The sequence below is a fragment of the Dunckerocampus dactyliophorus genome, chromosome 10 (genome assembly GCF_027744805.1).
Source record: "Dunckerocampus dactyliophorus isolate RoL2022-P2 chromosome 10, RoL_Ddac_1.1, whole genome shotgun sequence".
NCBI lineage: Eukaryota > Metazoa > Chordata > Actinopteri > Syngnathiformes > Syngnathidae > Dunckerocampus > Dunckerocampus dactyliophorus.
The window spans coordinates 9,986,569-10,000,211 of NC_072828.1; the positions used below are offsets into that span (position 1 = coordinate 9,986,569).

The 13,643-nt window shown below is 40.7% G+C and overlaps 2 protein-coding genes across 5 annotated transcripts; both read right to left on the reverse strand.

Moving 5' to 3' along the window:
- Nucleotides 1-2,546: 2,546 nt before the first annotated feature.
- On the reverse strand, nucleotides 2,547-5,965 carry si:dkey-86e18.1 (uncharacterized protein LOC557342 homolog). 4 transcript variants are annotated; one of them, XM_054789726.1, is made up of 5 exons: nucleotides 5,841-5,965; nucleotides 5,167-5,207; nucleotides 5,004-5,078; nucleotides 4,741-4,933; nucleotides 2,547-4,661 (listed from the first exon to the last, which is right to left on the reverse strand). In XM_054789726.1, exons 1-5 carry the CDS (start codon nucleotides 5,905-5,907, stop codon nucleotides 4,207-4,209), a joined length of 831 nt encoding a protein of 276 aa, XP_054645701.1. In that variant the 5' UTR covers nucleotides 5,908-5,965; the 3' UTR covers nucleotides 2,547-4,206. The 4 variants fall into 4 exon arrangements, with proteins under 4 accessions (XP_054645701.1, XP_054645702.1, XP_054645704.1 ...); XM_054789727.1 differs by having other exon boundaries at nucleotides 5,004-5,097; nucleotides 5,841-5,938; XM_054789729.1 differs by having other exon boundaries at nucleotides 5,004-5,062; nucleotides 5,841-5,933.
- A 2,760-nt stretch (nucleotides 5,966-8,725) lies between these two features.
- On the reverse strand, nucleotides 8,726-10,706 carry jun (Jun proto-oncogene, AP-1 transcription factor subunit). Its single transcript, XM_054789661.1, has one exon. It carries the CDS (start codon nucleotides 10,387-10,389, stop codon nucleotides 9,418-9,420), a length of 972 nt encoding a protein of 323 aa, XP_054645636.1. The 5' UTR covers nucleotides 10,390-10,706; the 3' UTR covers nucleotides 8,726-9,417.
- Nucleotides 10,707-13,643: the final 2,937 nt, after the last annotated feature.

The following is a 13,643-nucleotide window of genomic DNA, read 5'->3' on the forward strand; positions in this document are numbered from 1 at the left end:
ACTCCTGAACGCCATCCCTCAGCATTGTGTGACCAACATGATGAGTAGTAGGTGCCAAACTATTGTGGGTTTTTTCCACACGCTACAGAGACTCCTGACAAATTGCTATAAGATTCCTAAAAACATTTGAAGAATATGTTGAAAAAAAGAGGCGGTAAAAATCAAGTATTTGCTCTCATTTATACATATACAGTATGTATAAATATAATACAGGTAAAATGTACAGCATACATGTACTGTACCACTTTTAAAAAAGCCTACCATTTTTACATGTTTGTGTCTTCATGCTTCACTGATCATGTATTTTTGTCAAGCGTTGACATTTTGCACTTGGTTTGGCGGAACCTTGAATGCACCATAGTGCAAAACTGAAACGTAACATCTACACCGTGACTCAGAATCCATGGGTCCATGGATCATCTTACATTATCATGCATTAGTGATGAGTACCTATACGTGTTATACTTTAAAATGCGTTTAATAAGTGTGTGAGGCATATTTGAACATATTGACGGGAGGATTCTGGAGCTGAATCTAATCTAATAATTACAGCAATCACTTTTATTGTAAATGTTCATGTGTATTTTAGCCATTCACTGGTAGGCTCGGAACGTAACCTTGAAAAACAGGAATCTACTGTATATTGTGATGAAAACAGAACATCTTTCATTGAGGTAATCAGTAGGGGTGTAACGAGATCTCTAAAACGTGACAAGATTTCTCGTTTAGTCTTGTGATAATAAATTAATTAATCACACAATAAATGAAAATGAGCCTCGATATACAGTCAACCCTCGCTACATCGCGGTTCGATCATCGCTCCCTCACTTTATCAGGGTTTTTTCAAAAAATGTATTAATTAATAATGATTGCTTTTTCTTGGTTGACTATGGACTATTATGAGTCCAGGATTATTGAAAGACAAGTCACGTGTAGTTTTCTGGTCACTTGGCATCAGTAATGACATGATGAGATATTACCCTGTATTACCTAAACACTGCATGTAGTCAGCCATGGCATGTCTGACATGATAGAATGAACAAAGGTTTTTCCTCCCTTTCTGTGTGGAAGTGGTAAGTTGTCTTTCTTTCTCCTTCTTCCCAGCTCTGTTTGACACCCTTTCTTAAGATTAGAATAAATAAATTAAAGGCTAACTAGTCTGGCTTGTCAAAAGGCTATGTTGTAAAGTGTCCCTGCAGTGATCCTGTAGCCTGTGCATTAGCAATGTAGATTTCTCTTTAATAAAGATATTTATTTGTATCATTTTTTAAATGTTATCTTGAACTAAAAAAATTCATTATTGAACAGTTGATTTCTTATGTATTGGTATTATTCCATACATGCATCAAATTAAATTCAGGTTTGTCTCAAATTGTACAAAAATCATTTACACAAATAAAGGCCAAAAACAAATAAACAAACAAAAAAACGCTCAAAAGGTCATTGTTTAGTAATGACCTATTTGCCAGTGGCCTTTGGAATTGTGTAGCAGATAGCAGTCATCATAAATAAAGTGAAAAATGGACACTTAATCCACTTGATTGGTATCGGACGATCTCACTCATGGATGATCAGTATAAAACCAGCATAAAACCTTGATCGGAGCATTCCTAGAAGTAACACCCCTATAGTCACCTGTACACTCCTTCTACCCAAAATAGAATATATAGTCAAAAATAGAATATATAGTCAGAGAAAAATAAGCCATTTAAGACGGTTGTTCAAGTCTGGTGCTTGTTGTCATGTTCTGCTTTTGCTGCTCTGCTGCCACCTGTCTGTTGTCTTTTGCAGTGCACTGCTGGTCCTGCTGGGGCGGGGCCACCTGTGCACACCTGAGAGCGATTAGCCATCAGGCCTTCTTAAGCCATGCTGTGTGATTCATTCGTTGCCAGATTGTTACCTTGAACTGCACTCGCTCTCTGCTCAACTTCCCTCATGTGTTGTACCTTGTGGTCATTTGCTACTCTAGCATTCCGTAAGTACTAGTTCAGCTTGGTGTATTCCACAGGCTACCTTTGTTGCTAGCAGCAGATTTAGCTTTTCTCCCCTGCTTGCATTTTCCAGCAGCCTTTTGCTGTTCTCGCGTTAGTATTTTTTCCTGCTTGTGTTTTTCAGCAGCGCTTTTTGTTCTTGGTTTTTGTGTGGCTTCGCCCGACTAGTTTAGTTGTACTTTGTATTTGTATTTTATAAAGCTTTTCTTGCCCTGGTGGCGAGCTGCCTTTTGGATTAAAACTTTTATTCCCATCTAGTGTTTTTTTCCTCTGCATTGGGGTCCAACTACTGGCTTGCGCCAGCCCTAAGCTACACTTGTCTTACTGAGCAATTACTGACACCTAGTGACCAATGTAGAATACTACATACTACTACCACTGTATTCACAAGTTAAATGTTGGTACAAATGGCTTATACTGAATTTGTTCATTTAGACGTTTTTTATGATTTGAACATTTAGGCCAAAAATATGTACAATTTACTTAAATATGCATATGTCAAGTTCTTTTGGACTTAAGACAGCGTGAACTCTGAAAAGGTTGAGATGATCATCGAGGACGCTTTGTCAAGTCAACTCCAGTAGATTTTCTTGTTTTATTTAACACTTCAACTATTTACAGGAGCTTGTCAGGTGAGGTTGATAACCTTGAATCAAGGAGGAGTAGCTTTGAATTACTACTCAATACTAAACACAGTTGCAGCTTAGGAACAATAGTTGTTACACACCAGTGGTCTCGCTGGTCTTCTCTCATTACAATTGTTTAAGTAGTGATGTCTCTTTGTTGTCCACTAAAATGATCAATTATTTACACAGTACAACCACCTAGCATCTTATTATGCATGTCATAAATATGTCACATACCCTAATGAGGATAAGTGGCATAGAAGATGGACGGAGGTATCAAACAAGTCAATTTTGCATCACATTTGTATCAGAGGTTTATATCAGAAGACATGCATTTTTACCATCATAATTGTCTTAAGAATTGTGATACTCCAATACTTGATGAATACATGTACAGTCATGTGATGCTTAGTTTTTAACAATGTATTCTCAAAAAAAGACAAATTTGACCGAGCAATGACTAATAATGGGCTGTAGTCAACCACGTAAGGCTAATCATTTATTTTTTGGAAAACCGATAGATGTTTGAGCTGCGATGTAGCAATGGATGAGTGTATACTGTATATAATTAAGATATAAAGTGGTTAGTTTTTTATCATCAACTATAGTGGAGGGACCAGATAAGGACTGTTTCATTGTACTTTTATTTTTAAATTATTTAATTAATAAAAGATATAAAAAGGAAACAGCCCCAGCACCACCCCAGTCCAACTCACAAAAATACGCACAAAACAGTCGAAAAGAGAAGACACACAAATACACCACCAAAAAATACAAACAAAAGCAATTGTAATAACAATCACAACAACAATAATAAAGTATAATAGCTTTTTTTTGTACTTTTCTTAAAAATAATGTTCTCATGGACCCAATATTGTCTTGTGATACCCCGAGTAATCAGCTGTGACAGGCGGGTACCACAGTTGTGTACTGGGAGTGTGTTGTCAAAGTCTAAACTTGATGCTAAAATTTAGAGTTCTCCATTTTGCAGGTCTGTAGCTTCAATGCTAATGAGCTGTGTTTGTCCAACAGAGTGTGTCTCCAAAAGTGCTATTGTGCACTTCATCCACTTTTTACATATACACTATAACGCTGCACTCGTCGATGTAATAGAGGTCATATGCCCATACAACAACGTAATATGAAGAAGTAGGACAGGAGGGCACAAACATTAGTAACACTAGCATAGCTATGTGAGCTATAGTGCTAACACTCACGTTTGAAAAGCAACATCACGCGAGGTTAGACTATTTGCTAAAAAAAAAAATAAAATCATCAAACTTACAGCTCTCACATCTGTAGCTGATTGACGGCCAGTTGGCAGAGCGCCAGGCTGCATTTTAAGATGTGTTGTGAAGCCTGTTACTTTGTTTTGGATTTTTACCATGCTGTCCTCCATGAAGCTGGGGGCGGGTTACAGGTGGTGTCATGACGTTTCGAAAAGCCGCAACTTCAAAAGCAAGTGTTTAAGTGATTCTTGTCTCAAAAGCAGAGCAAACAAGTGAGGGAGATTTTAAAGATTTTTTTCACGTTTGGTGCTCATAAACAGACTATTACTGTCAGAACATTATTAAACAGTCACTTTTGCATCACGTGTCTGACTCGTCTCCAGAAGAAGCGTAACAATCAAGTCCGAGGACATGACCCGTCTTGTCTTGAGATATTCCGCATGATGTCCTCCGTTCTTCCACTGCATCTTTCTGTCCAACATCTGCTGCCATGTCACTGCCTCTCCCCGGTGCCGGAACTATGGCAGAATTACCGAGGTTTGGCAGAGTAAGCTGCAACATCCTTGCTAGGTTCTGCGTCTGAGAGAAGCCTCGCTGGTCCAACGCGCCTCTAAAGGCAGCAGAGGCCATCGCCAGGCGGGTGTGGTCGAAGGAGAGTGGCTGGTCTTGGTCTTCAGAAGCGGCTTCCTCTTTGCATCCTGAAGTTGGGATGGAACTGCTCTCCAGGTGGTTGACCAGTCGGGTTGAGGTTCTACTAGGGGCAGCCTCACCTAGAATCTGGCAGCTGTCAGTCTCACAAAGCCGAGACTTCTTCACTGCAAATGTAAGCATAACACATCATCTCCACTGCCAGCTACGAGCATCAGTGTTTCTCTTTTCACTGCATGCACTTACCAATGCTTGTTGTCGACTCTTCTTTCGCCGCTCTCCTTTTACAGTAGGCCCTGGGGGTCCACGGCTTGTGCTTACAGGTGGGGTCAAGTACTCTGAGCTTGGTAATGAAGCGCTTGTACTCCTTTTCCAAGGCCTCGATGTTCAGCTGGAACTCAGCTATCTTCCTCTCAGGGTAATGAGTAAGCTGGGATTGCTGGAAACAAAATTAGTATAAAACTGGTTGGCATTTTTCTCTTACACCCTAACAATCACTAGTAAATTACCTGCAGGTAATACTCCATTTCTTTCATGATGCTGGGGATCCACTTTTTCACAGAGGACGCTGAATTAAGTGTAGACTGTAAAGTACGGCACATACTGTATTTGGAAAAGTGAGCATCACCAGGGATGGCTATGGGTTGACAATAAAGTAAAAGCTTCCATTACCAGCTTGGGTCTCTGCTCCCGGACATCTTTTAGTCGGCCTTCTGCAATGATAGTAAGTACACTGCTCAAAAAAATAAAGGGAACACTTAAACAACACAATGTAACTCCAAGTCAATCACACTTCTGTGAAATCAAACTGTCCACTTAGGAAGCAACACAGATTGACCATCAGTTTAACATGATGTTGTGCAAATGGAATAGACAACAGGTGGACAGCAAGACACCCCCAATAAAGGAATTAATTAATTTAATTTCCATTTATTATTTTTGTTTGATTTTGTTGTCAGCACATTTAACTGTGTAAAGAACAAAGTATTTAATATTTCATTCAATCAAATCTAGGATGTGTTTTTTTTTAGTGTTACCTTTTTATTTTTTCGAGCAGAGTACTTCCTCAGCATGTAACATGACAGCAGAGCATGTGCCACATGGCTAAAAACCGAGCTACTAACAGTTTAATAGTGAATATACTGACTTCAACGTGTCTGATTATGTGTTATACCCTTTAATTGTATGTATTTTTTCTTATATTATGCATTTAAAGCCAGCTGAGCAACACCCAGCTAGCATGGATATGGCTAACGGGTCGTGCAGCTAGGCGTCATAGTAATAAACAATAATATTTAAAAAATCAGCCATGTCTGTACTATTTTCTTTTGCAACTAGCTACGCACCTTCTCTCTCTTTCTGAAGCCAAAGTCTGTTTAACTTCCCGTGTTGCTTTTCTTCGTTTCTAGCCATGTGGACAGAAAGCACTCGTCCGGGACAAGACGGCGGAAGTAAACAAAGTCACGTGATGCGTCACATGGTGATGTCGCGAGAGCAGCTCGCGGTGTTGTCAAGCGCACTGCGGTTGTGTTCTAAATCGCGCACTTCCGCAATTACACTTATATAAATATAATACGTATACACATACATATAGTGTATATCTATACATGTATTCAGGAACTGTGTACTGAGTTCGTGAAGACGCGATTTTTGACACTGTAGTCCTGTCCCAAATCGATTGCCGACGTTACGCTCTTACCGGAAATGACGCTTCCCTTCCTCTGTGTTTAGTATATTTATTTTGTGTTTTTTTTTTAAATAATTGAACGTAAATAGTCAATAACATTCAGGCAGGAACGTATCCACCGCTGCACATTCACCATTTGGGGGAGTGTAACTGGAGGCGGACTGCATTTTTACATTTGAGTGAACACAATTACGTATGCTAAGTGTGGAACACAGGGCGTGTACTTTTAAAATTGTGCATAAATGAATGAGTTATACATAAGACATGTATGCAGTGTATTTATTTAGTAACGTTCAGTTCGTTCAGACAAATGGTGTATACTTGGCATTTTTTGGAAACAGCTTCCATTAACACATTGAGTAGCTTACGTACATTGCAGAGATAACAATGGTGATTATTTTCTTCCTTTATTGATGTTAATGTTATCCTATGACACCTGTTTAGCAACATTTGGTGTTGTTTGCCATGAAGTGTCCTGCAAATGTATCAGGCGTGCATTTCTCTCAAAAATGGGAACCCTTCCGATCAAATTTCTACATATATTTTAGCTCTTTTGTCATTGCGAAGCAAACGGGCTCTCTTTTTGTCTTTCTACAAATGTCTCTGGATTTACCGTAATCTGTGGAGATTACACAAGGAGAGTCGCTTCCCGTAAAACACGCCCCCTTTGCTGCGTGACGCAGTCATCCGAGCGTTCCCTCCCCTTATATGGTAAGGAAGGGCACCACTTTCCGGAATGATGTCATGTGAGCGCCCAAAGTTTGAGAAAATCGGATCAAGATGAAAGCAGCTCATTAGAACACAGACTGAAACGTGTGTAAACTGCACGCGCAATTGCATTTTAATTCATTGTGTGATGAGCAAAAATACAATATATAATTACTTGATAATTATTGATATATTATGTCAAATCCTTTCAAGTGGATTTGTTTATGACCATATTTAATACAAATAAATTCACAAGTTGTGGTTATGCTGTAGAGATAATACGTGCATGTCAACGAAATAAATTAACAGTTAACATACTTGGCCTGTATCGCCCTCTAGTGTTTAATTGTGTGCACAGGTTTAGGGTAGACAGTAGACACATTTTATAATAATAAATTGAAATACCTTCCTAGTCACCTGCTGTTAATAATATACTGCACAGCATTTGGGCTAATAGGAGGCTTCATTAACTGTAAGCATGCAGCTACAGTCTGGATTTACAACCTCATAAAGTTTTTATTATTAAGACTTGCATAATCCAAGAAGGTGTGGCTGAGAGGAGTTTAATACATCTGCACCTTCAGGTCACCCTAAAAGTGGTTTATTCGACGTCTAATCTGTGGATAATACAGTATCACATTTCTTTTTTTGTACAATGTTCTATAACTTTATTGACAAATTAATTACAAATGCATGTGTACCTAATTCACTTAAAAGTGGTTTATTCGACTTCTATCTAGTACGTTAATAAGGTAGTTTCAAATGTTTTTGTTTTTATTAGCAATGTTCTATACCTTTATCTATAAACTAGTGTAATATATTTGCATTTAAGTCACCTGAAAGTGCGTTATTGAACTTCTCATGTGTTAATAAGACAATCTCATGTTTTGTCTTTATTGGCAGTTTTGTATACAGTAACTTTATTGACAATAGTATAATATATTTCAATTTAATTGACCTAAAAGTGGTTTATTAAACTTCTAGTATGTCAATAAGACAGTCTCATGTTTTTATTTTCACCGGCAGTGTTGTATAACGTTATTAACAAACTAGTGTAATATATTTGCATCTAATTCTCCTAAAAGTGGTTTATTAAACTTATTGTAATAAAATATAATAAAACATTCTTGTCTTTATTGGCAATAAATATTACAATGTGTAATATATTTGCATCTAAATCACTTTACACTGGTTTATTCAACTTCTAGTGTGTTAATAAGATAGACTCACATGTTCTTTTTGTCTTTCTTGGCAATGTTGTTTAACTTTGACATAAAGTGTAGTATATTTGCGTCTAAATCACTTTAAAGTGTGTATTTATTTATTTAACTGGTGTTAATCCAGACTCATGTACTGTTCTTTGTTATTTGTGATATATTCACATCTTATTCAGCTGAAAGTGGTTTATTTAACTTCTAGTGTGTTGATAATACAGTTCCCCTTTCTTTTTTTCTGTATTTGCAATGTTCTATAACTTTATTGACAACCAAATTCACTTAAAAGTGAAAACATGTTTTCGGTTTACAGTATTTCAAATAAACTTTGACAAGGTATCTCTACTTTTTTGTTTTAAGTCATGTCAAATGAAGGTTTGTGCAGAAAGTAATGTCAAACAACTGCATAGCATATACTTGTAGGATTGACAGTTTTCTTCCTTTGGCTGGTTAAGCTGTGTCTGTCATTGTTGCCTGGATCGATGCGAGCACTATGTAATGGAATTTAACCAGCAGGTACAGAGAGTTCTCAGACCTTGCAACATGTTGCAACATGTTGTATTGTTTGCTTACATGGCACACCCACTTTTTCCTATCACACACGTCAAGAACACACTGTTGCTTCATTTTGTACAGATTTATTTTCTTAAATATGACTCAAGTGTTCAGAAATAAAGGAAACATAAAAAAATTATACATAATTCTTATTACAAATGGTAAACATAAGTACTCCGAGTTGCTCTTATATACATATAACAATGAGTGAAACCCCATCAAAATGACTTTAGAAAAAAAATCTTGAATTTTCTAAAAACTTCTTTACAATTAAAAAAAAAAGTTGTATACTGTAACTCAAGAAGTTTTTTTTTCTATATGCTTAGAGCTGGCCCAGCTTTACTGGTGAGGGCCAATATGGCTGCAGCAAGAAAAGTCTATTGCAGGTTCAAAGGTCACCTCTAATACTGAATGTCTTTCTCCACTGGTGCTCACGTCCATGCAGAGCTGGGAGGTGAAATGAAGAAAATGTCAGTCTTGTCCAGTTCTGAAAAGACGGGCAAACAGGGAGAAATAAGTTCTGTTTAGTCGCCATGCTCCATTTTTGGTTCATAGTTACGCTGTCCCAGTTCAGAGCACCCCCCCACCCCTCCGGTGGGATGCCCCACGGGGACAAGTGCATGGTACTAGGGTACTTATTTACCCCCCACAGCCCTCGGTCTTCCTGCCACTTCACCCCAATCCAGGAGGCACGTCCACTCACAGGAAGCGTTCATTTTGGTTCAACTTGCAGTCTTTTTGCAGGACTCCTTTAGGAGCTCAGAAGGTTTGGAGCTGCTGCGTCAACATGAGCTGACATCCGCTGTTGACGTGGTTCATCACCTTCTGCTTGAGCTGGGCCACCTGCTCCCGCAGCATGTTGGCGGTGGACGCCAGCTCCGAGTTCTGGGACTTAAGGTTCTTGACTTTGTCCTCCAGGCGGGAGATGCGCTCCAGCTTCCTTTTCCGGCACTTGGACGCGGCGATGCGGTTCCTCATGCGCTTCCGCTCGGCCTTGATGCGTTCTTGGCTCTCCATGTCGATCGGGGAGAGAGGCGGCGTCTCCCCCGGCATCTCGGGCACCGTCTGCGGCTCCTCCTTGAGCGCGGCTAGCCGCGGGAGATGGGCGGAGGAAGAGGAGGAGGGCTGCCCGTAAATGGGGAAGGACACGCTCGGGGCGGAGGTGGTGTAGCTTGGCGCCGACACGGTGCTTATGGCCGGGTTGAACGTGTTCAGATCCTCGTACACGGGTGAGTCCGACCGCATTGGCGGGTTACTGCTGTTATAAACAGCCGCCCCAGCTACGGACGACACTGGCGGCAGAGCGGTGTTGACACTCTGGGGTGCCGAGGTGACGCTCACGCCGGCCACACCAGGCATGTGCTGGTGGTGGAGCTCCGCCAGGGCGCGTACGAAGCCCTCGGCGAAGCCCTCCTGCTCGTCGGTGACATTCTTGGGGCACAGGAACTGTGTCGGCGTCGGCGTGGTGGTGATGAGTCCGTTGCTGGACTGGATGATGAGCCGCTCCAGCTCCGGGGAGGCCAGCTTCAACAAGCCCACGTCCGGGGACGTGAGCAGGTCGCTGGCTTTGGCCCGGAGGTGAGGCTTGAGGGTGCCGGTAGGGTCGGCCAGGTTGAGGGTCATGTTGTGTTTGAGCGTCTTGGAGCTGCTGTATCCGAAGCCGGCGCTTTCGTGCTGGGAGAAAGCGTTGAGTGAGTCGTCATAGAAAGTAGTTTCCATCTTGGTATACATAGAAGTGAAACCGAAAAACAACAAGTCCCTTTTCACTTTTTCCTGGTTGTCAGCTGTTGAAGTTTTCCCAAAGTCGACAAAAAGTCCCACCAAACTTTTCAAAACGGCACTTTCGTCTCACAGTCTGAGTCGGCGGTTGTTGTTTATTCAGTGTAGTGAAAAATATCCAAACTTTTTTTTCTTTTTAAAAAAAGAGAGTCCGTGGGGTGTTTTCCCAACTTTTTTCAGTTCAGGATCAAGATGTCTTGTGGTGTTTCCCCCTGCGTGGACATGTATACACTCTGAGTTGTACAGCGTGGAAGCTAACCTTATCTGCTGCCGCTGCCTCTCCAAAAATAGCCATGATGTCACGACAGGGCTCTCCTATTGGCTGGGGGGCGTGTCCTGAGGTGGGCCCCGCCTCCGATAAGGAGCGTTGCCTTGGCGACCACCCCTCCTGCCACCGCCCAGAAGCTTCTTAAATCTCGCGGTGGATTGTGGGATGAGGTAATGCTGTGAACGTAGCGGCTGCGTGGTGCATTGTGGGATGACGTATTGTTTTTGAATATCTGGTTACCCGCTCGACTGTCAGAGGCGACCGGGACAGCCAGCATCGAAGGCGGCTGCTTTTTACGGAGGGTTAGTCGTCCATTTATGCTTTAAAACATTTACAAACTGTTTGGACAAGTACACGAAGGTGTTTTTAAAGCTGCCCAAAATATCATCAGCAAATGTCACCACCACTCGTTTTTTTCTATGACTGCAAAACTACTATAACATGACAACTGTGCATTACTATTAACTATGTATAGCCTGTTAAGAGTAACACCATATTAATTATAAAGAAATGACAAAAAAAACAAATGTATGTTCAGTGGCTCATACCGTATGCAAGAGCACACACGCTTTTAACATAGATTGTTCAAAGTGGCTGTGACTTGCAGTCGTCAGTTTATTTGTTGGGGCTGGTAATGTGTGTTTCATGTGTGAGCTCTTTCCCCTACCTTTACCCAGAATCTCACATTGCCCAAGTCCCATGTAATTCTCCTAAACCATGAAATCGCCTGCTAAACCAAAAACTGACAGACAAACAGAAATAGGACCCAGGTCGTCCTGGGAATCGTTTGTGGCTCGAAATTCAGTTGTTTGTTGGGCCACGTGGTTTAGTCTAAAAATATTGAAGGAGGATTAGGGCCACATTGAAAAATAATAAAGTTACACACAGTCGGATTTAAAGTTTATAACATCTTGGTTAGTTAAGAGAATTACGCGCTACTTAATGTGTGGTACATATTTTATAATAAGTAGCCTGCTGTCTAACAAATGGATGAACAAACAAACTGAAATAGGATGGCCCGTAATTTTTTCTCTTTTGCATGGTCAGGTGTGTTTTTGCCAAGTCACGATGGAACTGTTTCTCTTATGCGTAAAGTCCGACCCCGACAGCGGCACTGTCTAACATGGAGGAGGTGGAAACATTCTGCTTTGGGGTAGTTTCTCTGCTAAGGATATTAGAAGACTTTATCGCATTGAGAGGCTGAAGAACGGCGCCATGTTGCATACAAATCTTGGCTGAGAACCTCCTGGCCTCAGCAAGAACACTGAAGATGTGTCGTGAGTGGGTCTCTCAAGACCCATGACCGTGTCCCAAGGCAACAAAGGAGTGGCTCAAGTACATTAAGATCCTGGAGTGGCTTAGCCAGTCTCTATAGAAAATGTCTGGAGGGAGTTTCGAGGTGCCAAGCGACAACTTTGAAACTTTCAGGATTTCGAGAGAATTTGTAAACAGGAGTGGATCAAAATCTCTGCTGAGTTGTAATAATACCGAAATAATTATTTCTCACTGCAAGTCCACAAAGGTAAAATTGACGGATGTTCTTATTCTAACTGAGCGTAACTGCGAAATATTATTTAAAAAAACAAGGGGAAATAGAGACCCGAATATATATACCCCACCTGTAAAGTGTAAGTACATTTTGCTATTATCCATGTCAGAGTGTGTAATTAGTGTAGTGCAGTCCATTGTCCCCTGGCCCTTTGTCAGAAATCAGTGCTAGTTTAATGGCGGAAGGTTAACTTGTCCACTCCATCTGTCTGGGTCATCTTCTGCCCCGCCAGCTTTAGTGGGTGCTGTCTTCAGCGCGCCACATCTAAATATGTCCTCCCCCGCCACCTTGTGCGACAAGTAAATCAGTCCCCTGGCGCTGGCTGGCTCTAAGGAGGATGAACCGGATCGTAAAACGGCACCACAGTCAGATTTTTATTTTATTTTTTTTACTGCTGCTAATACTGTCTTTATGTGTTGCTGTATGTAATGTCACACGGTGGCGATCAATAAAGCTGAATATAGTCTACTCTGCTTCATGATCATTGCAAGGCACTTGATATTAACTTTGCCTCTGCCATTGTTTTGTTTGCTCGTTGGTGAGTTAACTAGCAGGATTATGCACCAACTACTTGGTTACTGTACACATTTTATTGTTTCCACCTATACCGTCTAATTTCAATATGCTAAGAACCAAGACGTAGCCTGTTATCTTAAAAAGCAGACAAGACAAACACATATGACAGCACAATTTTTTTTCCGCTCACATTCATTAGAGATAATTTCCTTTTTTTCCCAAGTTACGATGGAGCTGTTCCCCCCCGCCTCCATCCCAAAATTTTACGTAAAATTGATTGATACACTTTGTCTATTTTTAAATTACTACGTCACCCTCCATAAACCAGGAAGTAGCCTGCTAACTAACAGTAGAAGGAAATATCAAAGCAAATACAACACTGTATGATTGGTTTGTCTTTTTGCTGCTTGAGTCACGGTGTAACTGTTCCACCCGGTCTGTCATTGGCCAAGAAACAGGAAGTATCATGCTAACTAACAAATAGGCAGACCAACAAACAAACAAGCAATTTTCTGTTTTTGTTATGGAGTCATAATGGAACAGTTTTCCCTTAGCTTGCCCCAGAATCTAAATTTGTTTTGATCTAAAATCCTTTCATAAAGTCCTACGTTGTCGTACATAAACCATGACGTAGCGCTGTTAAATAACAATTAACAATAGACAGACAAACCAATGCATATACGGCGCACTGTTATTTTCTCTTTTGGCGCAGGGAGGAACCTTCTTTTGTTGCCCTCTCAGAGTAAATCAATTGTATGGTTTCGTTTGTCCGTTCGTAACATCATCCACAGTGAACCAGGTAGTAAAGTAGCCAGCTGACAAAAAAAACAAAAATACCGCAATACCACAATATTTTCCTTGTAGTGGAGGAAT